We start from the raw sequence: 24,907 nt of genomic DNA, 5'->3' as shown, positions 1-24,907 counted from the left end.
AGAACAGTGAAATAGTGAGGCTACAAGGAGCAGAGGTGGTGAAGGTGCAGGAGTTTAGGTACTTAGGATCAACTGTTCAGAGCAGAGGAGACTGTGGAAGAGAGGTGACGAATAGAGTACAGGCAGGATGGAACAGCTGGAGAAAAGTGTCAGGAGTGATCTGTGATAGAAGAGGTCATTAGAGGGACAACACAGACAGTTGCTTACACCAGACGTGGACAAACTTGCTCTGGGACATAATGTCCACGGAACATGTACATTTTTACCTTTTACCTCAACGAGGTAGTGCTTGTATTTCCACTTTGAAAACGTCGTCTTCCCCTTTGACTCCAGACTCGCAATCTCTGAAAGTTTGTGTGTATAAATGAATAAACACACGTTTGCAGCTCCCGTGTCTGTGAGTCCAAGTCGGATGACAGCTTCAATAAGTAGCCTCAGTAACGTGCAGTAACGGCATTATAACGATAGATAAAGTAATTAGTTAATTGCCTGTTACTGAAAAAAGGAACACCGTTAACCTATAGAGACAACCACAGTGCTCTACGGCTGATCTAACAGAGCATCGGTCTAAACCAGAGCACTGCAACAGTCAGCTGACGTCATCACCTGTACGCAAGTTTAAACAGTCTGATGTTTGGTTCTCAGGGACTTCACTGGAACATCAGACCTTCACACTGGCATCTCCAACACTAAAGGTAGGGTTAAAAGTTCTGGAGTTCTAGGTAAATGATATGTGCAGAGCCTGGGTTTGACTCTAATAGGTGTTTGTACAGGTGTTGTGTACAACTACACACAGACTGGGGTTCACAAAGACCAGAGCGGGTGGGAGCACAGTGTCAGTATTCCTCTGGTTCGTCCTGACATGTTCCACCTGTTGGACCAGTGGGACAACTACCTGGACAGGTTCTCGGATGGACCCATGTGGGACCCTGTATGGCACAGGTACAGTCACAGTACAGGCCCAGACACACACACATCCACCGAGAACATTGTCAGGTGGTGAAAGTCAACTCAGACATACAGTACTGCAGGTGTCATCGGTATTGGTCCACTAACTGGCCTCTGATCCAATATTTGTCTCTTCATCCAGTTTCCATGAGGACGACCATAACTGCTTCAGTTTCTGTCTGAACTTCGTCAACACTGTCCTGTCAGCAGAGGGGCACAGCTCTCTGAGTAAAGACACCTTCACCTACAACTTCATCCTCCCCAGGATGAGGAGGGTCTCCAAGTTCACTACGCTCTACCAGCAAGTCCAGAAAGAGCAGTATTATGTGGTGGACAGACATGAGGAAGGACAGGAGGACAGTTCAGAGGAAATAACCAACAAAGTTACAGACATTAGTCCTATCTAGGGATTAATGGGACTAATGTCTGTAACATTGTTGCTTTATATATATATATATATATACATATTAGGGTTGTCCAATATCAACCAAAATTATATCAAAACACTTAACTTCTAATTCCATTATCAATGAACTGATACAGTATAAGCCTGGTATTATTTATTTACTATTTACTGTTTTTTGGGTATACGTCATTTGATGAAACCAAGGCATTGCGTTATCTGGTTTTTATTATCGGAGGAAAAACCAATAACGATTCGTACAGATATTAAATAATTATGCTAAAATTGGGCCAATAATATCAGTCGGCCGATATTAATCCTAAAACATATATGTGTAACATCACTAATACGTGTGTGTATCCACATATACATTGCAGAGCCTCTGCAAAAAAAAAAAAAACACAACTTAATATAGTTTTCAATTTTTCTGTTCAATTAGATGGATATTTCATATGCACTCGAATCTCGAAAAAAAAGAGCTACAGCTTATTAAAGTACTATAAATTATTGAAATGTGTTCCAGAGTTTAAATAGATCTATTGTCGTTTGGATGGGGTTATTGTTCTGTTGTTCCGTTTGAAAATATTTGTTCAACATTTATTGATGTATTTCTTTTCCAGTTGAATTAGGCGTAAATCACAGTTTCACACGGGCATTTATTCTGTGACACCGCGGCGTTCGACAGCAAAATATGTCCGTGTTTGACTAAAACAGGACTACGCGTGACTTTGTAAAAAAAACCAAAAAAACTAAGTGAATAAAGGTGTAGCTTTCTTAAGGGAGTTATGGTCCTGGTCCAGGATTAATCCAGAAATGCAGGCGGAATTTCGAGCACCGAGGCGAAGGAATCGAGTGCAGGAGGATTTTGAGGCTTCGCTGCCGGTGAGCCACAGCTCCCGGAAGAGAGCGCAGCTGCGGGCAGAGCTCATCAACCAACATGTGTTGGTCTGTCGGCCCGAAGACATCCAGAAGATCTACTCTCAGGTCCGAGTCTGAACGATTGCAGACGTCTCAGTAAATCCAAATGCAGTAATATCTAACTAACAGCTAACTTGATCTTAGATAATGTAATGTAATCTAATTTACAGAGGATAGCACTGGATTTTACCAGGTCTGAGCTAATTGACATCAGCCTAAAAGAAATCCAGACATAATCCTAAAATTACTCTAGGTTTTTATAAACCAAATCTACCATCCACATCACCCAAGGTTTCATCCTTCTTCAGGGATATTTTGGGAAAGGCATCCTGTCCAAAGCCAGACCAGACCACAGCATCTCTGACCAATGGGAGTGTGAGTTTACACCTACACTCACAACACCCAAACAACAAAGGTCTGGTCCCGCTGGGCGGTCGGCTGATGTCAACTGTTTCTGTTTCAGATCATGAAGGTTTGCTTTTCCCTGTGATCTCATCGTCCAGGTCTGTGACATCGCATCCTGTTCTTTGATCACATCAATTTGTGGATCCATAATAATGGCAGGATTTCCTTGCTGTGGATCAATATTGTCTTGATCCAGATAATGTAATTCCTAGACTCCGTCATGTTTCCATGGTGAGCACCGATCTCCCATGGCAGTGTCACTGAGTGACCTCTTTCGTTCAGATGTTTTTATGACGAAAGAATAATAGGATTATGGAAAACAAACATCTGTAAGGAAACACAGGGCAATAAGAAAAGGCAGAAGAGGAGAATTCTGAATTCCAAAGCTGTTACATCTAAATAAGGCAGAACTTTCATCACAGATGGGGTCAGAGCCAAACTAATGCCCACAGACAATCGGAAACAGCAATGCTGGATACTGAAGGCTGGGAAGACAAAAATGGCTGATGTGACATCAGAAAGTGACATCACTTCTAAAGAAGACAGGAGTTCACTGTGGAAACATGTCAGCGTACAACTACACCTGCTTGTCTGAAGATAAGAAACCTGTTAGAATGACATCACTTACCTGTTTATCTCCAGTTACCGGGAGTTGCTTCAATGGGCGCGAGCATTTCTGTCTGCGCAGGGGTGGGACAATGAGGCCATCAGTCAAATGATGACCAACCTGTCTCGGCCTGTGCAGATTGAGGATGTGAAGAAGGAGGTGGATGGTGAGTGTCCAGTAGTAGAGGGTGGAGTCGGCCCCTTCACCAAGAGGCCAAGGTCAGAGGTCAATCCAAAGGCCAAGAGAAGCTGCAGGTAGAGGGTTTATGAAAAACCTCCATTTGCTTTTTACATTTAACTATTACACAGTGGTTCTCTATTATTTTCTGTCATGCCCATACCCCCCCCCCAAATCCCCCCTTGGGGACAGAAATGTTTTCACGTCCCTCCCCCTGACCCACATTCCCGTGAATTGAAATACTATTGAGAACCTGATAAGGTATATTTTTATCTGTACAAACCACTGTATGAGTTGCTGCCACCTAGTGACTGGAGGCTTGTTATCATTCAAGCATTACAGCAGTGGTACATTTATGTCCAGCATGCCATATTCCTTTTGAAGCCCCTCACGGGTTGTTGGTCTAAAACTGTTGGCTATTTTACATCTTCTTCTGAACCCCAGTCAAAGCTCACACCTGGATAGAGACTTGGACCCTGAACTTGACCATGACCGTGTGTCTCGCACTGCCAATAGTGATCCTGATTCAGAGCATGTGGTTTCTGGTGCTGGTTTTGTCCTAGTGGTCTTTGAAGAGGAGGTGAGTCTTGTTGCAGCCTGAACACTGCAGAGTTCTGGTCCAGTGCTGTTAACATCTGATCCAGACTCAGTTACATTGTTGTCTCTCTGTGTGCGTGTGCAGGTCAGGGAGCTGAGGCGGATTCCAGTCCCAGTGACAGAGTATCTGCAGCTCAGTCTGGAGGAGGTAAAACGATCTGTGTGTCTCGACTGGATCCTGCCGCTTGGGACAGTTTCAAAAGTGCTTAGAGGAGATAGTGTTGTCTGTACCATTCTGGTCCACCGTGCACCGTGTCTGTAAAAGTCTGCTCCAACTGCACCATGACTGTAAAAAGTCTGGTTGGTACTTCAGCTCAGTGATCCCCCAACCTTTTTTGTGCCACAGACCGGTTAAATGTCTTGAAAATGTTTTTCACGGACCGGCCTTTAAGGTGTGGTGAATAAATACAACTAAATACAATGATAGGCCGTTATAAAAACTGGTATTTCCTAAATACAATAATAGTCGTTATGCCACCGCGTATGAAATTACCAGTGTCTTAACAACACGCTTATCTTTTAATGCAGAAGCTTTAGTCTCCAAGTGGTTTTAAAGGCCTCATTAGAGAGCCGTGCACCACATATTATGCAGTGTGGGCTTGGTGCGATTGTCTGTTAAATGCAGCTTTCTTTTTCTTTGAAGACATACAGTAGGCTCTTTTACCCTGCGCAAAGAAACGTTCCAAAGACGTTTGTTTTTATTGTTCGTTTTGCTAGTTTGGGGTTTTAATATAGCGGTAATGTAGCATGTGTTCCTGACTGGAGCAGACCTTTAAGAAGGTAGCGGATGTAGGTAAGAAATACGATGGAGGCATGTATTAAGTGTGAGTCATGGACAGATGCGGCGGAGAGAATCCAGTAAAACATCATCCAAAATTAGATAATAAATAAAACATAAATAATGTAGGTTTTGTATTCTTTCTGTGCGGCCCGGTACCAATTGACCCATGGACTGGTGCCGTGGGTCAAAAAATTGTGATTTTTTTTTTTTTTTTTTTTTTAAGCTTAGGTATACGGGATCTGCTGAGCCACTGTTGCCTGGTGTGGTCAGTTGGTGTCACTACTGTCATTTTAAAATGAAGCAATGAATGCATTAGTATACACAGAGGTGTCTTAGGGTGAGATTCAGATCCTTCAAACATGGCAGGTGGGAAAACAAATCAGCACTTTGTAAAGGCTCAACTGTCCCTTTAACATTGATTAAACAAGCCTTGATGATATCAGAGGTCACCTGTTGTCTCAGCTTTCGTCTCTTCTCCTTTTCAGGCCTTCTTCCTGGTCTATGGGCTGGGCTGCCTGTCTGTCTGTCTGAACCAGGTACCCGTCTGTCCCTTGTGTCTGTCTTCACTTCTCAGTGTGACTTTGTTGAATGATGTCAGCACTCTGCTGTGCTTGTGATTGATCAGGAGCCACTCTCGATCCTCCAGCTGTGGAAAACATTTCGAGCCCAGCGACCTGACTTTGTCTGTTCGTACGCGGCTTACCATTACTTTCGCTGCAAGGGGTGGGTCCCTAAAGGAGGAGGCGGGGCCAAGTATGGCGTTGATTTTAGTATGTCACGCATGAAAACACACATAAACACATACACACACACACACATACTTGGATGTCTTCTGAATTATTATGACTTGTGTTTGCAGTGCTGTACAGAAAAGGTCCACCATTCTACCATGCCAGGTAAGACACACACAGACACGTCGCAACCCCTTTTAACTAACCTGTGTACTGCACGCCAATGTGTAGCGCCCAGTCACAGGGGTTGGGACAGACTCTTGCCGCTGTTGCTGATGTCCCAATCTCTCAACATCCTAAGAGCTCATAACCTGGGGGAAGAGTTCTAATTTTCTATTGGCCGAGCATTAAAAAGTGGGGGGTTTCTATTGGCTTGTTTCTTCACTATTGTTGTTGGGTGAAACCACTGGAAGAGACCACACACACTCTGACACCCGTCCAACCAATTCTTTTTTTTTTTCCCCCACCTTTCCCTGCAGTTACTCTGTGGTGGTGCAGCCTGTGAACAGTGAGTACAAGGGAACAGGGACACGTCCCTTCACGTGGCGTTCTCTTGCGGCTCTAAACAGAATCACTACCAATGTCTCTAAGGTAACAGATGATCGGCCCTCGTCACACAATCCTGCTCTGAATTGGATTGGACACTTGATACAAAGACTTGTATCTTTGTGTGTGTGTGTGTTTGTGTTTTTAGGAGCTGTTGTTTTGTTACGTTGTCTTTCCAGCCAACCTATCAGATGCTGAACTGGAGTCACCACAATGTCTGAGCAGGCTGAAGGTTCAGGTACAGACTAACGTACACATGGGATGTGCTCGTACCCACAGGAAGTGATGTTATTAGGTATTGAATTTTTTTTGTTTGTTTCTCAAAACAGGAAGTGATTGTCAGCAGATGGATTTCCTCCAGAGAGCGGGCAGAGCAGGATGACATCTGAATATCTATTGTTGAAAATAAAGTATTGACATTTTGTAACATGAGGGGTTGTTGTTTCTGTGATTGACAGCAACTCTGATCAATCTCTGTGATCCTTCACTCTGAGCTCCACGGATGTAGATCAGTGCAGCCAATCAACTTCATATAACAATGATGTGATTCTTTGCCTGACTCGACATACGAGTGCTGCTGTGGAACGGCTCTAACTAGGGGTTCCACTGTATTAACTTACATTATTAATTTTTACTCTTAAACACAAAATGGAAGTCCACTTTAAAAAAAACAAAACAATTGATCAAACAAACTAGATCACAACGAGGGCAGAAACGAAATAAAATGTGTAACTGAAAAATAAGTAGTTGCGCATTAGGCTAAAAATAAACTAAAAAAAAAACAAATCCAAAAATAATACTATCAATAAATGTACATGAAAATGAAAAGGTTATTTAGACAAATTTTTAACAAAAATGAACTAAAGTATATAATGTAGGTCTACTCTGAACAAATAGAAACATGCAGCGATGTTTCTTCCTGTGTGATTTGTTTTGTCTTCAGTTTATTCCTCCCGATGTTAATTCCATCGGGAGGTAAGTTAGCATGATTTGCTAATCAGAATTTAAGTCGAACCAAAATATATCGGCTAATCGACTGAGAGATTACAGCTCTATTACGGACTAACGTGAATGGATTTCTGTGCACCTGTTTGCAGAGAAATCTATTCATTTGTGAAACACTCTCGAAAACAATGACAGGCATCTGTCATTTTGTTTTGGTCAATGTTTATGAGGCCTTTACCCTATGTTTGGACTAATTATGAGAGAGAACTGGACAATGTTTTTTTTTTCTTCTCTCTAACCATTATAATCTTAGGCAAATTTTATATTCATAAATGTGAGCTGATAAAAAATAGACCCTCTTTCTGTATTTTTTGAAAGGAAATTGAACTGTACTTGAAAACAGTATTCACCTGTTCCAATAAAACATTTTAAAAGTTAAATATTTGCTCCAAATTTCCTCTGATTTACATATATTTTTTCTGTTATATATATGTTTTGCATAATTTTCTTTTATTTGTGTTCTCTTTATAGTAACCCTTAGTGTTGCCTATTTGTTTATTGTTTGTTTTTTATTTCTATACCGTATACGTCATGCTCTCAATAAATTTCTAAAAAATATATATGAATAGATTTCAAGTATGTCGTAAGCCATTCAACCACTGGGGGCAGTACCGAACCGCCCCCTTAAAGACAGAGAACAAGTTAACTTCCGGTGTGCGCCATTATTACTGCTGTGAGACGACGTGCGGTCAACAATATTAAAAAGAGCTTTAACCGGGACTGGTGCTGACTCAGTGCGTCATTGTTTTAGTGCCAGGAATTCTGAAGGTAAAAGCTTGAAACAGAGCTGCCGTCATAGTCGCTTTCCCCGCGACACCCTTCAGCTCTATTAGCAGTTAGCTATGAAGGCCCTCGGTACTTGACTGATGCTTCATGGCTAACTCACGGCGGTCACTGTGGGCGGTTCTCCTTCCTTTTCTTAATTGAAAGTAATTATTAATTAATTAATTTTAAGTTTTAGGGCGAGGACATTGCTGTGAGTGGATACAATGCTAACGACCAAGCTTCATTTACACCAGAAAACCGGTGCAGCTGTTTAGAAGCGAAATGTTCGTGATGTCCCTTAGACAGACAGATATTTGCAGTTACAACAACGGAGTAGAACTCGAAAAACGTGTTTTGTTTCTTTAAAGTTGTTGCTTTTAAGTACTAACAACATTGACGTTTTGTGTCATATTATGTAGTCTGTGCAAAAGTCTGAAACACAAAGATGTATGCTAATCTTCGTGGAGTCTGAGTCGAGGTTGTTTTGGTGATGTGTGCAGGAAGTCTTCTGCAGAGCACCTGCGGCGGACGCAGCACCAGATATCCAAAGATGACAGACGACTTGGACATTGAAGCGATGTTGGAGGCTCCGTACAGGAAGGTGAGCTGCTCCTTGTAGTTGGTGTTTGGAACTCAAGACTCTGCTGCTCCCCTCACTGTGGATGTTTCTGACAGTCATGATAAAAAACAAAAAAACAAAATCACTGTCATGAGTCTTCTAGAAGAAAATCCTTTACTGTGTGTTGAAATAACAGCAACCCATGTAACTGACTATTACACGAAGCTAGTTGTTGTGAATTGACTTGTATCTAGAGTTCTCTGTTTAAAAACACTGAACGCCTAAAAGTCTAAAATAACCCTTAAGCAGGTTTTTACTGGATTAAAACGGCAGTGTGTGAGAGGTTTATTTGTGAGCAGCAGAGTCCAGCTGATGATGGTTTTGATAATGTTGATGTTAATGGCGTCCCGCCAAAGACTGTCATGAATAAATGCACATCTATCTCTCTTTGTAGACTTGCCTAACGATTTCTCACCTCTACTCCCCTGAATCCAGTGTGATCTGTCACAAACATGAAGGTAGTAAAAAAAAAGCCCCCATCATGCATTGCTGTACTGTGGTTTTCCCATGGTAACATGACTGTGGCCCCCACAATCCCCTTTTTGAGTCATCACAGGAGGATCATGGGCAAGAAAACCTTCACACTGGAGAGTTAGCCATTAGCTTAGCATGAGCCGGGAAGCAGACACAGTTCAACAAGAGACAATAAGACACACGTCCCTGGTCCCCTTTACAGCCTGGGACTGACTTCTGACCTCACTCTCTCACCCACACAGACACAGTGACCTTGAGACCTACTGACTCAGACTGACCTCTTGATCCAAGTCCCTCACAGAAGTTATTTTAAGTGTAATTCATAAAAATGTTTGTACTCTCTTTTTCTGCCTCCCCCTCCTCCCACCCCTGACATGTTGCATCTTCGTCCTCATGCTGTTCTCTGTCGACTCCGACAGGACGACGACAAGAGCCCAAGTCCCAACATGGCAGAGGATCATTTCAAGAGGTGACGTCTGTCTATGGCTGTTTTGTGTCGTAAACACTACGTTCTCATCTGTGTAGATGAAACATTGTTGTCATGACATCTGTTGTTTATGTGAATTAGTTCTGAACTACGCGGTGTTTGTAATAGGCTGTGATTGGCTGCTGTGTGTCTGACAGAAAGAAGCGCAGCAGGAGTCGAGACAGGAAGAAGAGCCGTAGCCGAGAGCGCAAACGTAGCCGCAGCAGAGAGCGCAAACGCAGCCGTGACAAGAGAAAGAGCCGGAGTCGCAGCCGTGATAGAAGGAGGAGTCGCAGCCGAGAACGCCGCCGCAGTCACAGTCGTGAGAGAGGAGGGCGCTACAGAGACCAGCACAAGCAGTCAGTTTAACAACCGTAACTCTGCTACCTTCTGTTGAATTACTTCTGTACTCATTAATAGTGTGCTTTCGCATTTGTGTGACAAAGGTCGTCACTGCTGTCATGTGATCACGATTGGCACTGCAGCGTTTTCTGGTTCTGATTATTGACATTAGTCTATCGCTGCTCTTTCTGCAGTCGTCGCAGGTCCAGGAGTAAAAGTCCAATCAGAAAGGAGAAGAGTCCAGTCAGGTGAGTCAAAGAAGAGACTGAACCTAATGTCTTGATGATTATATAATAATGAAGATGGAATATTGTCATTCAGACTGCAGCCTGCAGATAACCTGACTCCAGAAGAGCGAGACGCTCGCACAGTCTTCTGTATGCAGCTGGCTGCCAGGATACGACCCCGAGACCTGGAAGACTTCTTCTCTGCTGTCGGCAAGGTACGTGACTGACACTTGACAGGACTAAGATAGATAGATAGATAGATAGATAGATATAGATATGCTAACTGCTGACTGTTCGTGTACAGGTGCGGGATGTCAGAATGATCTCTGACAGGAACTCTCGTAGGTCGAAGGGCATTGCTTACATTGAGTTTGTTGAGGCCACATCTGTTCCTCTGGCCATTGGACTGACAGGGCAAAGGCTGCTGGGAGTTCCTATCATTGTTCAGGCCTCCCAGGTACGCATGCGCACACACACACACACATACACACAGAACAGTCTTCGGTCTGTTGTTGCTGAGATTGGGTCTTCGTGTTTCCAGGCTGAAAAAAACAGGGCTGCAGCTGCAGCTAACAACCTGCAGAGGGGGTTGACGGGTCCAATGAGGTTGTATGTGGGCTCACTGCACTTCAACATCACAGAGGAGATGTTGAGGGGGATCTTTGAACCATTTGGACGGGTCAGTGTTGTCAAAAACATACACTTTCTCTCTTTCTTCCTCTCTATCTCACACAGACAACCACAGATGGGTAACAGTTTGATCACACAGACACACACACGCACAGACACAGATGGGTAACAGTTTGACGTGTGTGTGTGTTTCAGATTGAAAGCATCCAGCTGATGATGGACAGTGAGACCGGACGATCTAAAGGCTACGGGTTCATCACAGTCAGTTGTTTATTCACTCTAGATTTTTAAAGGTGTACGTACAGTAACTGTGATACAGATGTTGTCTATTAGACAGACAAAAGGAAAAACAAAAAAAATACGTTAACCAAGTGCTTGGACAAATCGACACCAGTGTCAGTGCCACTCTGTGAACACTGTGTAGATGTTTAGATCCACACCTCTTTCAGCTTGGATCTGCCTCAGTTTGCAGATGCAGAGTGCGCCAAAAAAGCTCTGGAGCAGTTGAATGGTTTCGAGCTGGCGGGTCGACCAATGAAGGTGGGTCATGTTACAGAGCGAACCGACGCTTCTTCTGCTTCGTCTTTCCTTGACAACGATGAGCTGGAACGCACCGGCATCGACCTGGGAACCACAGGGAGACTGCAGCTGATGGCCCGCCTCGCTGAGGGTGAGAGAGCCCCCCCCCAACTGTGAACCACACCCTCTCTGTCCCTCACTGGTAATGCCACCCTAACTTACCATTGTCTGTCCATCTCTTCAGGTACAGGTCTTCAGATTCCTCCTGCTGCTCAACAGGCTCTGCAGATGAGCGGAGCTATCGCTATAGGAGCAATGGCTGCAGTGTCAGGTACTTACAAAAAAAAAACAAAAACTGACAGGCTGACAACAGACAAAGTCAATAGACAGGCTGAGAACAGACAACAAAGAATGAACGGCAATGACAGAATGGGCTGATGACAGACAACAGCGCAAACACTGCCACAGCGTCACACAGGTAGTGATGTCAGTCCATGTGACGTCGGACTTTGACGCTGTGGCTGTGTCCAAAACCCCGCCCTGCGTTGTGCACAATTCTGTGTAGTGCTTTACATGCAAGTTTAGTGAGCAGAAGTTGCATTCATATTTATCCCACAATTCATCCAATGATCCCTACCCAAGCAATATATCCCATCATGCATTGCAGTCAAGAGAGACGCACCGTGGGGCAGTGGTGGCTTAGTGGTTAAGGAAGCAGACTTGGGTCCAGAAGGTTTCATGTTTGAATCCACTGCTTCCCGGGCGCTCAAAGCTGCCCACTGTTCACTTTGGTGATGGGTTAAATGCAGAGGTCACATTTGGTTGTGTGCAGCGATGTGTGTCACATGACAATGAGTTCACTTTCCTTTCCTTCAGTTTTCAATTGTGTGACAGTAAAGACAATTACCTCCCTATAGTAGTGTTCATAATCGTTTTTAACTTAACCGATGAGTCCACTACATAGTGCTCTATATGTAATTCCCTATATAGGGAATTAAGGAGTAGGGAATGAGTGAGTGATTTCGGACACATTCTCTGACTTTAATGTAAATATGAATATCTGTGACGAGACACTGATATTCATACTGTGTGTGTTTGGGTGCGTGTGTTACAGCTGCCATGAATCCAGCTCTGAACATGAACACAGCCATGAACCTTCCATCTCAGCCACTGGCGACTCACTGTTTTCAACTGAGCAACATGTTCAGCCCCAACAGGTACAGCTGTCTGTCCGCACCTCCACCGAAGCTCTGGTCTTGTCTCTCTAACCCTTCCTCACCCATCTCTCTCAGTGACCTCCCCCCCGGTTGGGAAGTGGACATTCAACATGATGTCATCGAGGAGTGCAACAAACATGGAGGAGTCGTCCACATCTACGTGGACAAGAACTCCGAGGTACTCTTGACACCTGTGTGATTGTGACCGTACTTGTCCAACCCCTCTAACCTCTGTGTCTTATCAGGGAAACGTCTATGTTAAGTGTCCTTCCATCCCTGTCGCCATGGCTGCCGTCAACACCCTCCACGGACGTTACTTTGCGGGTAAGATTTCTTGTCAGCTGAGACCGGCGGTGTTTGCTTTTGGCTACTGAAAGAGCATTTCTTATGAGAGTGTAACCTGTGGTTTTTAGGGAAAATGATCACAGCAGCATTCGTTCCTCTGCCAACCTACCACAACCTTTTCCCAGAGTCGGTTACTGCCACTCAACTGCTTGCCCCGCCCCCTCGTCGGTGAACCACCACCACCTTCCTGCCTTCCATTGGACACTGGACAATAGAGATCACCCTTCTCTTCTTAAGTTTCCTGTTGCAGACATTTTTTGTTCTTGTAAAGTTTTTTTTTTTTCTGCTCCTCCCTGTTGAGGCGACCAATGATTGAACTCCATGAGCTGAGGGGAGGTGGGCTGATCAAGCTGATATTTAAGTCTTTCTAATGCAAATAAGTTGTTTTTTGTAAAAAAAAAAAAACCTTGAATAAATTTTATTTTGAGATCATTGTAGGGTTAATTAATTCAATAAAAACTGATTTGATTAGCTTTGAGTTAAACCATTTCAAACAAGTAGGACCCTTGAGTGTGGTAACATTTTATAAACATCAACAGATGAGAGTGAGTCCTTGCTTGTTTGGAAAGATAAATGTGAGCTGCGGAAACCAGTCTGAACCGGGTTTATATCCCGTAGTTTACAGAAAACGCATAACTGGACACAGGAATTCGTGAGTTGGACGTGTGGTTTAATCTAAATCTAGACGTAACCTAAAAAGTTTTAAACGACATTAACTAGATTAAACGGTGACATGTCACTGCCAACGTATCCTGGTTTGTTGGTTGTAAAGTAATACATCCACAGGAGGGCGGTGTTCCACTTCTAATTCACACTTCTGTTTTGCCCCCCACGGTTCTCGGGATTGCTGATAATGATTAGACACTTTGTTATTGTGACAACGAAATGTGAACCCGTCACCAAAGTGAGCAGGGGGTGTGTAGGGTTTTGCCATGCTCTGTGGATTTGAACCTGAAACCTTGTCGACTTCCTTAACCACCGAGCCACCACTTCCCAGCTTCACACAGTTTCAATTGTTCTGTCCATGACCTCATCAGTACTCTGCAGCACCATTGTGTTTCCTGTGTCGAGGTACACACCTGCAGCCTCTCTGAAAATGTACTCGAATACTTTGGCCACAAACGCACCATCAGAGATAGACAAACGGCTGCATGTTATTATTAGTCTAACGTCTAAGTACTAACGAGCCATCACTCTGGTGGAACTGTTGAAACCTCGGAGATTGTATTTAAATCAACAATAAAACACAGATGAGGTAAGGTGAACTCGTGATCACAGGTCAGGTTCATTCAGCAGTACCACAGTGATGGTGATGTCATCGCGGTACCTTCGGGCCGAATCTGCAGGTAGACTGAGCAGCTTTCCTAAACGGTTTGGATCCACACCTCCATACCCATCATCCCCCAGTGCATGGCGGAGTAGGTGAGTGGCAGCGTTCTGATCCTCCAGCACAGACATCACACGTCCCCTCCTCTCCTGAAGGAGGCGCTGCAAGCTGCTCAGTGTCATGCCTGCACTGGGGCTTATAGGTCTCTGCTGCAGGAGACCTGTGGAGACAGTTTGGTCCAAAGGTGGTCAGTTGTTGTAGAACCAGGTTCAGGTACTTGGACAGTTTGGTCCAAAGGTGGTCAGTTGATGTAGAACCAGGTTCAGGTACTTGACTCCTGCATGTGTCACATATTTGATCTCTAATCACAAGATTATTTTTGATTCACAATCTGTGAACTCTGACCTGTCAGCAGTTGTCCTACCAGCTGGACTGCAGTCTGTCTGTGCATCAATTCCCAGAGACCATCAGTGGCCAGGATCAGAAACTTATCAGCAGGGGTGATGCGGTGTTTGGTGACCTCTGGCTCGGCACTCAGATAAGGTGGACTGAGGTAATCTGGTGGGGTCCGGATCTTCTCGCTGACTGCAGACAGCACATCTGGTCGCATCTCGTGGACTTGACTCAACATCTCTTTGCTCCACTTGAAGCGAATATTGCCAAACGCTCTAAACGGCAGCAGCAAACCCAACAGCCGCTCGTGGCGGACCACTGTCATCTTTTCTGATGCTGGGTGTTGTCCCAGAATTCTTTGCAACTCCTCTGGGTTCTGTGCGTTGTGGTCATTGGAAAGGCTGGCCACTGACCAGCGCCTGTCGGCCCCTTGTACACCCAGGACTGCACGGCTGTCACCCAGGTTTACTACATGTAGGACGCCATTAGAGATGTGGGCAATACACGCAGTACATCCAGACAGCGCCACCTGCAGAGGGGAGGGTGGAGATAAAACCTCTGCATGGAGAGATGCCCATCTGTGGACAGAGTGGGAGGAGTCGGAATAGTACACAGATCTGTAAACCTGCAGGGAACAACAACAACAACAAGAAGACTGACTGCTAACGTGCTGTGGAACTCGTGTTTTGTACCCACCTGGGCCATGATGTGGACAAATGGACCTGTGCCTCAACAGACAGATCGTAGTCCAGGCGGCGGAAAGCGTTTACCATCGCAGATGAAATGCTGTCCTCGTTCTGTAGCCAACCAGAGCAAGATCAGTCAATATGACTGATCTAAAGACCGGATTCAATTTAAATATGTTAAGACAACTTCTTACCGAATCATGGGCCAGGTCCACTTCCAGATCTTCAGCCAACCTCTCCTGCCAGTAGTTACGAAGGCTGTGGAATGACGTGGCCCCCCCATCCAGATAACCACGGTCCTGCGGGTGTTTGTGCCACTCCAGCAGGGGTGGTACGGCTCGTTCTTCCTCCAAGGCTCGCTCCATTTCCCCCAGGGTCTTTGGCGGTAACGTTGCAACAGTGATGTAATAGAAAAGTCTTTGGCTAACAGTGTTTACGCATGCTGCCCCCCCATGGCCATCAAAAACCCCCAGCAGCACGGCGCCACCTGGCAGGCAGGTAGCGCTGCTGCGACGGTCCTCGCCTGGGTAGTTGGATGGCAACATATTGCTATGGAATCCCAGAACCCCATGGGAGGCGGGGCCTCTGGGGAAAGTGTGGAAGTATTCATTGGCCTAGAAGCAAACAAATGGATCAGACATGTTTTAAGAGTGGATGATTGACATGTCACGTGATGTCACTCACCTTCAGGACCTGGTTAATCTGAGCCAAACTGATCTGCCCTGCCAGATTTTTTCTGTTTCCACTGCCTGTTGGATAACCAAGTGTGGGCGGCTGAGGGGAACGGGAGGAGTGCGTTGGGCTCTGCTGAAACCTGGGACGTCCACTTTTTGATTGTCCCACCAAGAGTCTAAGCAGAGCGCCACCTCTCGAAGAAGTATGACAGCTGCCAACCATGGCCATGAGCCACCCGGTCTCTTGTCCTCGTCCTGTCTCTGCCTCCCTGGGCTGTCGTCAGCAGGTTCTAATACCAGACACTGAGATGAGAAGACCTGGTACAGATGCGGAGATGAGGTCCAGAACATCAAGCATGGACGGAATATTCACAGGTAACTCAGGTGCAGACTAGAATCTCAGGTACAGACGACCAGGTGTTTCCTGGTTTGTGTCTTTGAGCTTTGACCCAATCAGTGAAGTATAAACCCGAAGCCCCACCCAGAACTATCTCACGCGACTCAATAACTTATTTTCCAAACTTCCAGATATAAAAGACCAGCCTTTGTTTATTGCTGTCTGGATGGTGATGATTGACATGGAATGGTTGACACATTAAATCGCCATTTTCAATAAAAACCTGTTGTACGTGTACAATCAAACGAATGAATGGGAAGTGTTTAAATAATTATTTTTCCTGCGGACGTGTTTGTAAAACAAAGATAATGCTGTGCGTGCGACCCCACCCCCTTCTTCTTCTCTCTCTCTCTCTCTCTCTGTCTCTGTCTCCCTCCCTGTCTCTCTCTGCCCCTTCCTTCGTTCCCCGTCTAGAACCCACCCCTCTGTTGAGTGACGTGTGGATGATGCGTTCACTTACTCCTCCCTCATAACGCGTAAAATATTAAAACCTGTTCAACTGGAAGGGATTGGTGCGCCTCCGCGGCCTTTCGGATAAGCATACTTACAAAAAAAGAGTAAGAAATCACTAAGTTCGTAGTAAAGTAATATGTTAGCGTATAATCTTTGTCACGAGATATCTTAAATTACATCAATCTTCGTTAGTAATTTGTATTTATAACAGGATATTTGGAAATTCGCTCTCTGTCACGTGACCCTGAACTCCTCACGTGTGAGTGTGCGTGTGTTGCGTTCACGGACCTGGTCAGAAAACAAACTCAGCTCCAGGTAAGCGCTATGCCTCTTTCGCTACAACACTTTAACGAAAAATCTCCTTTTTGTCACAGCAACGTCGCTGTGTCCGACCCGCTGAGCCTCTTGATCCACTACTAGAGGTTCGTGGAGGCGGATGGAGCTGCGCAGTGTTTTTTTTGACTTCGCTGTGGAGCAGCTGCTCGACTGTTAGCAGTTAGCATTATTAGCTGTGGCAGCATGGCAGTCAGCGCGGCCTCTGTCCGTAGCTGGGCCTGTGGGACACAATTCTGTCCGCTGCCCGCTTATGCAGCCCTGTACTCGGTGTGACGACGTGAGAACTCCTGGGAAACACTGAAAGGTCCAGATTAGTACAGTTATGAGTCCACAGAGCGGGCCCCGTTATCGATTAAAGTGGTCGATTAACTCAATTCTCTGGGCTACAGTCTGCAGTTGTCATGAGACAAAGTCGTAAAAAAAACCGGTTAAATCTATCTTAAATAAACCTAATAACCTGAAGTAATCGTTTTGACCGTTGTTTCTTCTTTTTATTGGACCGTTTCAGAGTAATTTATGTAAATGTGAAGAAATTAACATTTTACAGCGATATTATATAGTCTAATGTGGACACACATGGCCACGGTTGACTCCCGTGTGTGCCACCTGGGGAAACACAGTGAGTCTCCGAGGTTCAGTCCCAGTGAATACGTAAGACAGTGTATTAGAACTTAAGCAAATTTTCGGTTCAGGTTATGGTTCCTTGGTGAGCCTCTAAAAACACTGTTGTTCTTTGACGTGTTTAAAAAAAATGCGGACTTTCTCTCACATAATGAATGTCGCCCCCCTGCTGGTTATGTGGTGTCACAGATGAAGTAAGTGAACAACATAAAACTGCTATGGTGTAACTTTGACTAAATGCGACCCACGTTGTGGACACGTGGATAACAGCTATAGGCCAAGTGACCAATCCAACATGTGAGGTTAATTATCAGTCTTCAACCCTCAACTGCTCGTCTACTTTGCCTCTTACCGAACGTTCTCAGTATTGCATTTACTTCCATGGCTATGTCATGCTAACACCAGTGTCCATGTGTGTTTTCTCTGTGCAGCGAGGAACCCCCCTGCCTCTGGTTACACCCTGTTGTTGTTGTGGTAGTGATGAGTAGTAACGAGTGTTTCGGCTGCGGCCGCAGTGGCCACTGGCAGAAGGATTGTCCGCACGCTGCTGGCCGGGGACGGGGCAAAGGCCGTGGCAGAGGCAAAGGTGACAACACACGCACACACACACACTCCTAAATATGACAGTTCCAGTCCTGATCATGAGTACTTTTATGTACAGTAACAAGAAGAAATGGCAGTATTAGCTACCAGTAGTAGAAATAATGAAATTGTTCATTATTTAATGAAATTTAAATATAGATACGTAAAATATAAGGACCACTAGCAGAACGTTCAAAAAATTACTTAGTATGTGGGGAAAAAAAGAACAAATGTTATAAATAGGAAGTACGTCTTACAAGACTAGTTTCAGCAGTAGTACTGCGTCTGAGTAGAGATGAGTAAATGTTGGTATCACCTTGTAAATACTATGTCTACCCTGCTGTTACTTTAATTTTACTTACTACTACATGTCTATGGTGCTGCTGAAACAAGTGTGGGATGAATAAGTCTTATCTTATTACAGAAGATATTACATATTAAAGAATATAACGTGTTCTGCTGTAATGTAGTATTAGACTTCACTAGTAGTAGAGTTTAGTGGTTTGACAGTTTTAGCAGTTGTAGAATGGGACTGGTCATGTGACTACACTTTTTTTTTTTCTTGGACTCCCAAACCGGGTTTTCCAGGACTGAAACTTTTGGGACTGGGACTCAGACCTGGGTCCTAAATCATAGAAACTTAGACTTTTTAGAATCGTGTTAAGAATAGGACTTTTTCTTTGACCACTGATGGCACTTGATAACAAAGTTCAGATCCAGATCAGTCTGAATCTGTTCAGTCTTTTTTTTTTTTTTTTAAATTCTAATCCCTGTTTGTGGTCAGATCTCATCTGTTTTCGTTGTGGAGTAAATGGACACCTGGCCAGAGACTGTGCGAAGACAGAGGACGGTGAGAACACACACACACACACACGCACGTGCACACACCGTACACACACTTGCTGGCAAGAGCCCACCTCTAAACTGCCCCTGTCCTACAGCCTGTTACAACTGTGGCAAAGGAGGTCACATCTCCAGAGACTGTCAGGAGCCAAAGAAGGAGCGCGACCATGTGTGCTACAACTGTGGACAGGCCGGTCACATGGCACGTGACTGTAACCACGCCCACGAGCAAAAGTGCTACACCTGTGGTGGCTTTGGTCACATCCAGAAATGCTGTGAGAAGGTCAAGTGCTACAGGTGAGCTGAACAAAAAAAAAGGAATGCTAACAGCTAATGCTATAAGTAAATTCAACATTAGAGAATGGCTAACTGGCCACTGTCCACCAGCTAAAGGTCAGTGAAGAGAGTGAAAGGTTAGTGGTGTTTATTCGAAGAATTGTATGAATCTTTTTTTTTTTGTCTGATTCTTATGTAATCTCTAATGTAAAAATGTTATTTGTATGTAATCTCTAATGTAAAAATGTTATAAAATGTTATTTCAGTTGTTATTCGGTAGACCATTGGAGGCCATTCGTACTACCGCTAACTCGTCTCTCCCGCAGGTGCAGGGAGATCGGCCATGTTGCGGTGCAGTGCAGCAAGACGTTAAACTGCTACAACTGTGGGAAGTCGGGTCACCTGGCCAAGGAGTGTACGATTGAAGCCAGCACCTAGCTGCCACGCCCCCTCTGATCCCTTTCCTCCTGTGGTTGGTCCAGCAGCCTCTTGGTCACCTTTTACAGCAGGCAATTGGAGGAAGATGGGGCAGGGGGCAGGGCAGATATCTGCGACTTTACAAGAATAAAGAGAATCTGTGTGTTTAGTCATCATCTGCAAACGTTCAGGGAGTGGCAGGAAAAGTTTGGCCCCTCCCCTCTGTCCTTAGTGGGAGGGTCTTCATTAATGGAAAAAATAAACGGAAGATTTACCTTCCAGCATTAACTTTATTATGTTCTTAACTTCATCCATCTTGGTCTGGATTGGATGCAAACAGCCAATCACGTCAGAACAAACAAGCCAATCAGAACAGCAGCAGTGTAATTTATTTTGCAGACCACAGGGGAGCACCACCTGACACATACAAAACTAACAGTAATGAATGGGATTAAAGGCTTTTTAACAAAAAAACATTTAAGTTTCAGTTTGAGTAACAAATGTTTTCACACAAAAAAAAAAATCCAAAAGTTATTTTTGTACAATAAATCACGTAGACTGTCAACTGTACGTTTAACCTGATAATAAAAGGTCCTGGAGGAGGAGGAGGAGCTGAGACACTGGCCTGGTCTCTTTATTTCATCTAGAAACAACACTAACGACAGAAGCCGTGACACTGTATGTGAATAAAAACCATCTTAAAAAGTCCAGCTGGTGACAGATGACGAATAAAGTTATTGTTATTTTGAATCAAATCTAAGGTTTTGGCTCTTATTTGGTCCCAAACGTCTGAATGTTGATGTCCAGCTCTGCTTCATTTCCTATTACTAATTTGAATCGCTTGAAATACGAATGTTTCTGGTAGTCAGTGAGTCGGTCTTCACAGCCTTTTCCCTTATATTTATATATGCACTAATACTAGAACATCACTCAGTAAAAATTGGACAATTTACAGTTATTAACAGTTATACGGTGGCAACAGTAGTAACACTAGGAAACGTCTTGATCTCTGTGCTGTCAATTGACTACAGTGTGAATTTTTCCTCCTGCAGGATAAAGGAAAATGAACTACTTGACATTGTGACACAGCACACCACTGCGCACACACACAACGAAATGCGACCTTTGCTTTTAACCCATCACAAAAGTGAGCAGGGGGAGCAGTGTGTGGGAACAGGGCCATGCTCAGTGTTAACTTGGCAGCTGGTGGACTCGAACCTGAAACCTTCTAGTCCGCTTCCCTAATTACCAAGCCACCACTAAGATATGTCACACACATTAGGTAACAAGCCTTATTTTTTTTCATTCATTCGTTCATTATATATTTTACCGGAGGTGCACTACCGCATTCGTCCTGCACGGGGAAGCAGTCATTTGCTTTCCAGTAGACCGGAAGCAGCAATAGAAGAAGACACGAGAAGCTTCCTGTTGTAGTCGGCGCGTTTGCTTGATTTTTGTTTTATTTTTTATAGAAAAAAATAAAACCGCAGGGATGGTGAGAAATTAACTAAATTTAATATAACTACGCGTCGACGCGTTGTTCTGATCAGTTTTAATATAACTACGCGTCGACGCGTTGTTTTGATCAGTTTTCCTGTTGTTCTTTCTTAAACCAACTTAGTTAGCTAACGCGTTAGCACATGGATTAATCTCTCCGTTTTTACCTTAACTGCTAGTGTAGTAACATGGTTTATTAGCGTGTTAACTTCTCTGGTATCTAGTTCATATGTACAGTATTCGTGTGTATAGCCTGTTAGCATCACACACACCACTGGGTGTTTATATGTCATTGAAGCGCTGGTTTTATGATGTCCCTTAATGTTGGGAGCGTTTTTCTTTGTTTTCTATGTTATTTAATTGCTTTTAAACTCTAAGCTTTTAAGCTCATTTTGAGCATTTCATCTTTAAATGATTACCACCAGCTGTTGCTCTTCTTGTATTTTGTTGCTCAGTTCGTTTCAGAAATTTTAGAAAACAAAGTCACATGTTTTTAATAATTACTAATGCAAATGTTGTCCTTTGTTTCAGGCAAGAAACGCAGAAAAGGCCATGTAAGTTCACACCGACACCGTAATATATCCTTTATTTTCACAAGGGCACTCCCGATGGGTTAACGGGTTATTTAATGGGTTATTACGGGTTAATAAGTTTTAACTATATATACTAGCTAACGTTAATGTTGTTTTTAGGACGGCTTTGGCTCGATTCAGACAAGCTCAACTAGAAGAGGGAAAAGTCAAGGTAAAACCCTACCTGTAACTCTCAGTCTCTGACCTGTAATCATCTGTCTCTGACCTGTAACTCTCCGTCTCTCACCTGTAATTCTCCATCTCTGACCCGTAACCCTCCGTCTCTGACCTGTAACTCTCCGTCTCTGACCCGTAACCCTCTGTCTCTGACCCGTAACCCTCCGTCTCTGACCTGTAACTCTCCGTCTCTGACCCGTAACCCTCTGTCTCTGACCCATAATTCTCCGTGTCTCAGTTCTCCATCTCTGACCCGTACCCCTCCGTCTCTGACCCGTAACTCTCCGTCTCTGACCTGTAATTCTCTGTCTCTGACCCGTAATTCTCCGTGTCTTACCTGTAATTCTCTGTCTGACCTGTAACCCTCCATCGCTGACCTGTAATTCTGTCTCTGACCTGTAACTCTCTGTCTCTGGCCTGTAACTCTCTGTCTCGGACCTGTAACTCTCTGTCTCTGACCTGTAATCAACTGTCTCTGACCTGTAATCATCTGTCTCTGACCCGTAACCCTCCGTCTCTGACCTGTAATTCTGTCTCTGACCTGTAACTCTCTGTCTCTGACCCGTAACCCTCCGTCTCTGACCCGTACCCCTCCGTCTCTGACCCGTAACCCTCCGTCTCTGACCCATAACCTTCCGTCTCTGACCCGTAACCCTCCGTCTCTGACCTGTAACCCTCCGTCTCTGACCTGTATCTCTCTGTCTCTGACCCATAATTCTCCGTGTCTTACCTGTAACCCTCCATCTCTGACCTGTAATTCTGTGTCTGACCTGTAACTCTTTGTCTCTGACCTGTAATCCCTTTTCACCGACCTGTAACCCTCCGTCTCCGACCTGTAACTCTCCGTCTCTGACCTGTAATTCTCCATCTCTGACCTGTAATTCTGTGTCTGACCTGTAACCCTCCGTCTCTGACCTGTATCTCTCTGTCTCTGACCTGTAATCATCTGTCTCTGACCTGTAATCATCTGTCTCTGACCTGTAATCATCTGTCTCTGACCTGTAATCATGTGTCTCTGACCTGTAATCATCTGTCTCTGACCTGTAATCATCTGTCTCTGACCCGTAACCCTCCGTCTCTGACCTGTAATACTCTGTCTCTGACCTTTAACCGTCCATCTCTGACCTGTAACTCTCCGTCCCTCACCTGTAATTCTCTGTCTCTCACCTGTAACTCTTTGGCTCTGACCTGTAACTCTCCATCTCTGACCTGTAATTTTTCATCTCTGACCTCTAACTCTGTCGCTTCTTTCTTTAGGAGAGAAGACCTTTCCTGGCGTCAGAATGCAGTGAACTTCCGAAAGCAGAGAAATGGAGACGACAGATCATCAGTGAAATTTCAAAGAAAGTGGCTCAGATTCAGAATGGTCAGTTCACTTTGCATGTTATCGCCATTGAACCCTGTATTTGTATTCGTCCGTCTCTGACCCACAGCTACGTGAGGCACATTTCTGTCTCCTGTCCGTCACCCACCTGTTCCTTCTGGCTGTGTTGTGGTTTTGTCTTTCTGTCTTTCTGTCTCTTCTTAACACTCACCCATGTCTCCCCCATTTGTCTCTCAGCCGGTCTTGGTGAGTTCAGGATTCGGGATTTGAACGATGAGATCAATAAACTCCTCAGAGAGAAAGGTCACTGGGAGTATCGGATCAGAGAGCTGGGAGGACCAGATTACCACGTAAGTCAGACCTCATCACAGTCCTGTGTCACCAGAAAATAAAATCTTACTTCAACAATCTATCTATTCAGCGTATTGGACCCAGGATGTTGGACCATGAGGGGAAGGAAGTTCCAGGAAACCGAGGATATAAATATTTTGGAGCAGCCAGGGACCTGCCAGGAGGGGCGGCTGCCCCAGCCGCCAGGAAAAGCAGAGCAGAGCTGATGAAAGAAGTGGACGCGGAGTATTATGGGTACAGAGACGAAGACGATGGAGTTCTGGTTCCTTTGGAAACGCAGTATGAAAAACAAGGTGTGGTTATTTGCCTTCTCCTCCTCATCCGGGTGGTTCCGGTCCAGGAACCTTCTTCACTGTATATGATGTAACATTTGTGTTTGATGTATGTCTGTAGCTGTGGTGGAGGCTGTGATCAGTTGGAGGAAACAGAAGGAGTCTGGGCTGAAACCTCAGGAGGAGCAGCAGCAAGAGGAGGAGGAGGAGAACATCTACATTGTACACCAGGAGGAGGTGAACACACACACGCACACACAAGCAGTTATACACACACAATTGCGCAGTTACACACACACTTCACACACTTTTTGTTTGTTTACAGACGAATGATGAAGACACAGAAGAAGGGCTTCAGACAGAAGGCGGAGTCTCCTTCATTGCACACGTTCCTGTTCCTTCACAGAAAGAGGTGAGACTGGTCACACAATCTGAACTGACTCTGACTCATTCCAAGCTGTCTCTCTCCCTCTCTCTAACCTCTCTCTTTCNNNCTTCTTCAATGCCTTCCTCTCCCTCTATCTCTAGCTCTCACTCTATCTCTCTCTCTCACTGCTTGTTGAGTTTGGAGTGTGAGTGTGTGAGGCACATGGTGAGTGGTGGAAAAGTTTGTTTGAGAATCTTTTTGGGGTTTCCCCCCCCCATATTTTATCAGTGAACAGGTAAGAGTTATTACATTGGTTTATTGCATTTCTTTTTGCAGTTTGCAGTTCAGTCAATCTAATTGGTCGGGGTTATTGCCAATCATGGAGTCCCTTCTGGCAGTAGGAGAACAAATCAGACATGAGAATATAGCATATGGTTCTTGGATGAAAAAAAAAAAAAAGCAATAGTAATGTTTGTTCGGGACAAGCACTCGGTTCACTTCCTTTTGGAGAGAGGCCTGGTTTTGGATAATGAGTTTTTTTTGCTGTGTCTCTGATGTTTATGCTCTCCACCCGCATCACTGTGATGGGAGTCCCACCCTTCATTCTCAACTACCTCAGA

General features: G+C 44.6%; 6 protein-coding genes across 13 annotated transcripts in view; 5 read left to right on the top strand and 1 right to left on the bottom strand.

Annotated features, from left to right (window-relative positions):
• LOC103386837 (MKRN2 opposite strand protein) overlaps window positions 1-1,386 on the top strand; it is a 3,900-nt gene extending 2,514 nt beyond the window's left edge. For 2 of the 3 annotated variants that reach the window (XM_025060129.1, XM_025060128.1), the window contains 3 exons: window positions 646-695; window positions 762-942; window positions 1,091-1,386. In XM_025060129.1, coding sequence (XP_024915897.1) covers window positions 646-695; window positions 762-942; window positions 1,091-1,355 — 496 coding nt within the window. In that variant the 3' untranslated portion in view covers window positions 1,356-1,386. The remainder of the gene's footprint in view (window positions 1-645; window positions 696-761; window positions 943-1,090) is intronic. The other variant, XM_025060130.1, reaches the window with a different exon arrangement.
• Window positions 1,387-1,538: 152 nt separating this feature from the next.
• Window positions 1,539-7,151, top strand: tsen2 (TSEN2 tRNA splicing endonuclease subunit). Of its 3 annotated transcripts, none has more exons than XM_008321254.3 (13): window positions 1,539-2,335; window positions 2,578-2,644; window positions 2,733-2,772; window positions 3,317-3,535; window positions 3,975-4,038; window positions 4,141-4,203; window positions 5,322-5,372; window positions 5,462-5,606; window positions 5,696-5,732; window positions 6,047-6,158; window positions 6,262-6,351; window positions 6,443-6,519; window positions 6,952-7,151. In XM_008321254.3, exons 1-12 carry the CDS (start codon window positions 2,165-2,167, stop codon window positions 6,500-6,502), a joined length of 1,119 nt encoding a protein of 372 aa, XP_008319476.1. In that variant the 5' UTR covers window positions 1,539-2,164; the 3' UTR covers window positions 6,503-6,519; window positions 6,952-7,151. The 3 variants fall into 3 exon arrangements, with proteins under 3 accessions (XP_008319476.1, XP_024915698.1, XP_008319474.1); XM_008321252.3 differs by having other exon boundaries at window positions 1,544-2,335; window positions 3,903-4,038; XM_025059930.1 differs by lacking the exon at window positions 6,952-7,151 and having other exon boundaries at window positions 1,543-2,335; window positions 3,903-4,038; window positions 6,443-6,545.
• A 583-nt stretch (window positions 7,152-7,734) lies between these two features.
• On the top strand, window positions 7,735-13,149 carry LOC103386831 (RNA-binding protein 39-like). Of its 4 annotated transcripts, XM_025059929.1 has the most exons (16): window positions 7,772-7,886; window positions 8,384-8,484; window positions 8,897-8,960; window positions 9,396-9,445; window positions 9,601-9,801; window positions 9,979-10,032; window positions 10,106-10,226; window positions 10,316-10,468; window positions 10,553-10,690; window positions 10,837-10,902; window positions 11,107-11,311; window positions 11,405-11,491; window positions 12,275-12,377; window positions 12,453-12,555; window positions 12,623-12,701; window positions 12,791-13,149. In XM_025059929.1, the coding sequence occupies exons 3-16, from the start codon at window positions 8,955-8,957 to the stop codon at window positions 12,892-12,894; spliced, it is 1,470 nt and encodes a 489-aa protein (XP_024915697.1). In that variant the 5' UTR covers window positions 7,772-7,886; window positions 8,384-8,484; window positions 8,897-8,954; the 3' UTR covers window positions 12,895-13,149. The 4 variants fall into 4 exon arrangements, with proteins under 4 accessions (XP_008319472.1, XP_024915697.1, XP_016892415.1 ...); XM_008321250.3 differs by lacking the exon at window positions 8,897-8,960 and having other exon boundaries at window positions 7,735-7,886; XM_017036926.2 differs by having other exon boundaries at window positions 8,897-9,445.
• LOC103386830 (pyruvate dehydrogenase [acetyl-transferring]-phosphatase 1, mitochondrial-like) lies at window positions 13,007-18,069 on the bottom strand. Its single transcript, XM_008321245.3, has 6 exons — window positions 17,987-18,069; window positions 15,813-16,120; window positions 15,323-15,742; window positions 15,139-15,239; window positions 14,455-15,020; window positions 13,007-14,269 (listed from the first exon to the last, which is right to left on the bottom strand). Exons 2-6 carry the CDS (start codon window positions 16,029-16,031, stop codon window positions 13,995-13,997), a joined length of 1,581 nt encoding a protein of 526 aa, XP_008319467.1. The 5' UTR covers window positions 16,032-16,120; window positions 17,987-18,069; the 3' UTR covers window positions 13,007-13,994.
• Window positions 16,623-20,482, top strand: cnbpb (CCHC-type zinc finger, nucleic acid binding protein b). Its single transcript, XM_008321244.3, has 6 exons — window positions 16,623-16,756; window positions 16,864-16,967; window positions 18,041-18,195; window positions 18,976-19,041; window positions 19,133-19,331; window positions 19,637-20,482. The coding sequence occupies exons 3-6, from the start codon at window positions 18,090-18,092 to the stop codon at window positions 19,746-19,748; spliced, it is 483 nt and encodes a 160-aa protein (XP_008319466.1). The 5' UTR covers window positions 16,623-16,756; window positions 16,864-16,967; window positions 18,041-18,089; the 3' UTR covers window positions 19,749-20,482.
• A 616-nt stretch (window positions 20,483-21,098) lies between these two features.
• On the top strand, window positions 21,099-24,907 carry isy1 (ISY1 splicing factor homolog). Its single transcript, XM_017036438.2, has 8 exons — window positions 21,099-21,222; window positions 21,756-21,778; window positions 21,917-21,968; window positions 23,231-23,339; window positions 23,535-23,647; window positions 23,719-23,941; window positions 24,042-24,157; window positions 24,246-24,907. The coding sequence occupies exons 1-8, from the start codon at window positions 21,220-21,222 to the stop codon at window positions 24,576-24,578; spliced, it is 972 nt and encodes a 323-aa protein (XP_016891927.1). The 5' UTR covers window positions 21,099-21,219; the 3' UTR covers window positions 24,579-24,907.

The sequence above is a fragment of the Cynoglossus semilaevis genome, chromosome 11, assembly GCF_000523025.1.
Source record: "Cynoglossus semilaevis isolate Cse_v1.0 chromosome 11, Cse_v1.0, whole genome shotgun sequence".
Taxonomy (NCBI): domain Eukaryota; kingdom Metazoa; phylum Chordata; class Actinopteri; order Pleuronectiformes; family Cynoglossidae; genus Cynoglossus; species Cynoglossus semilaevis.
This window is presented reverse-complemented; position numbering and strand designations above follow the sequence as displayed.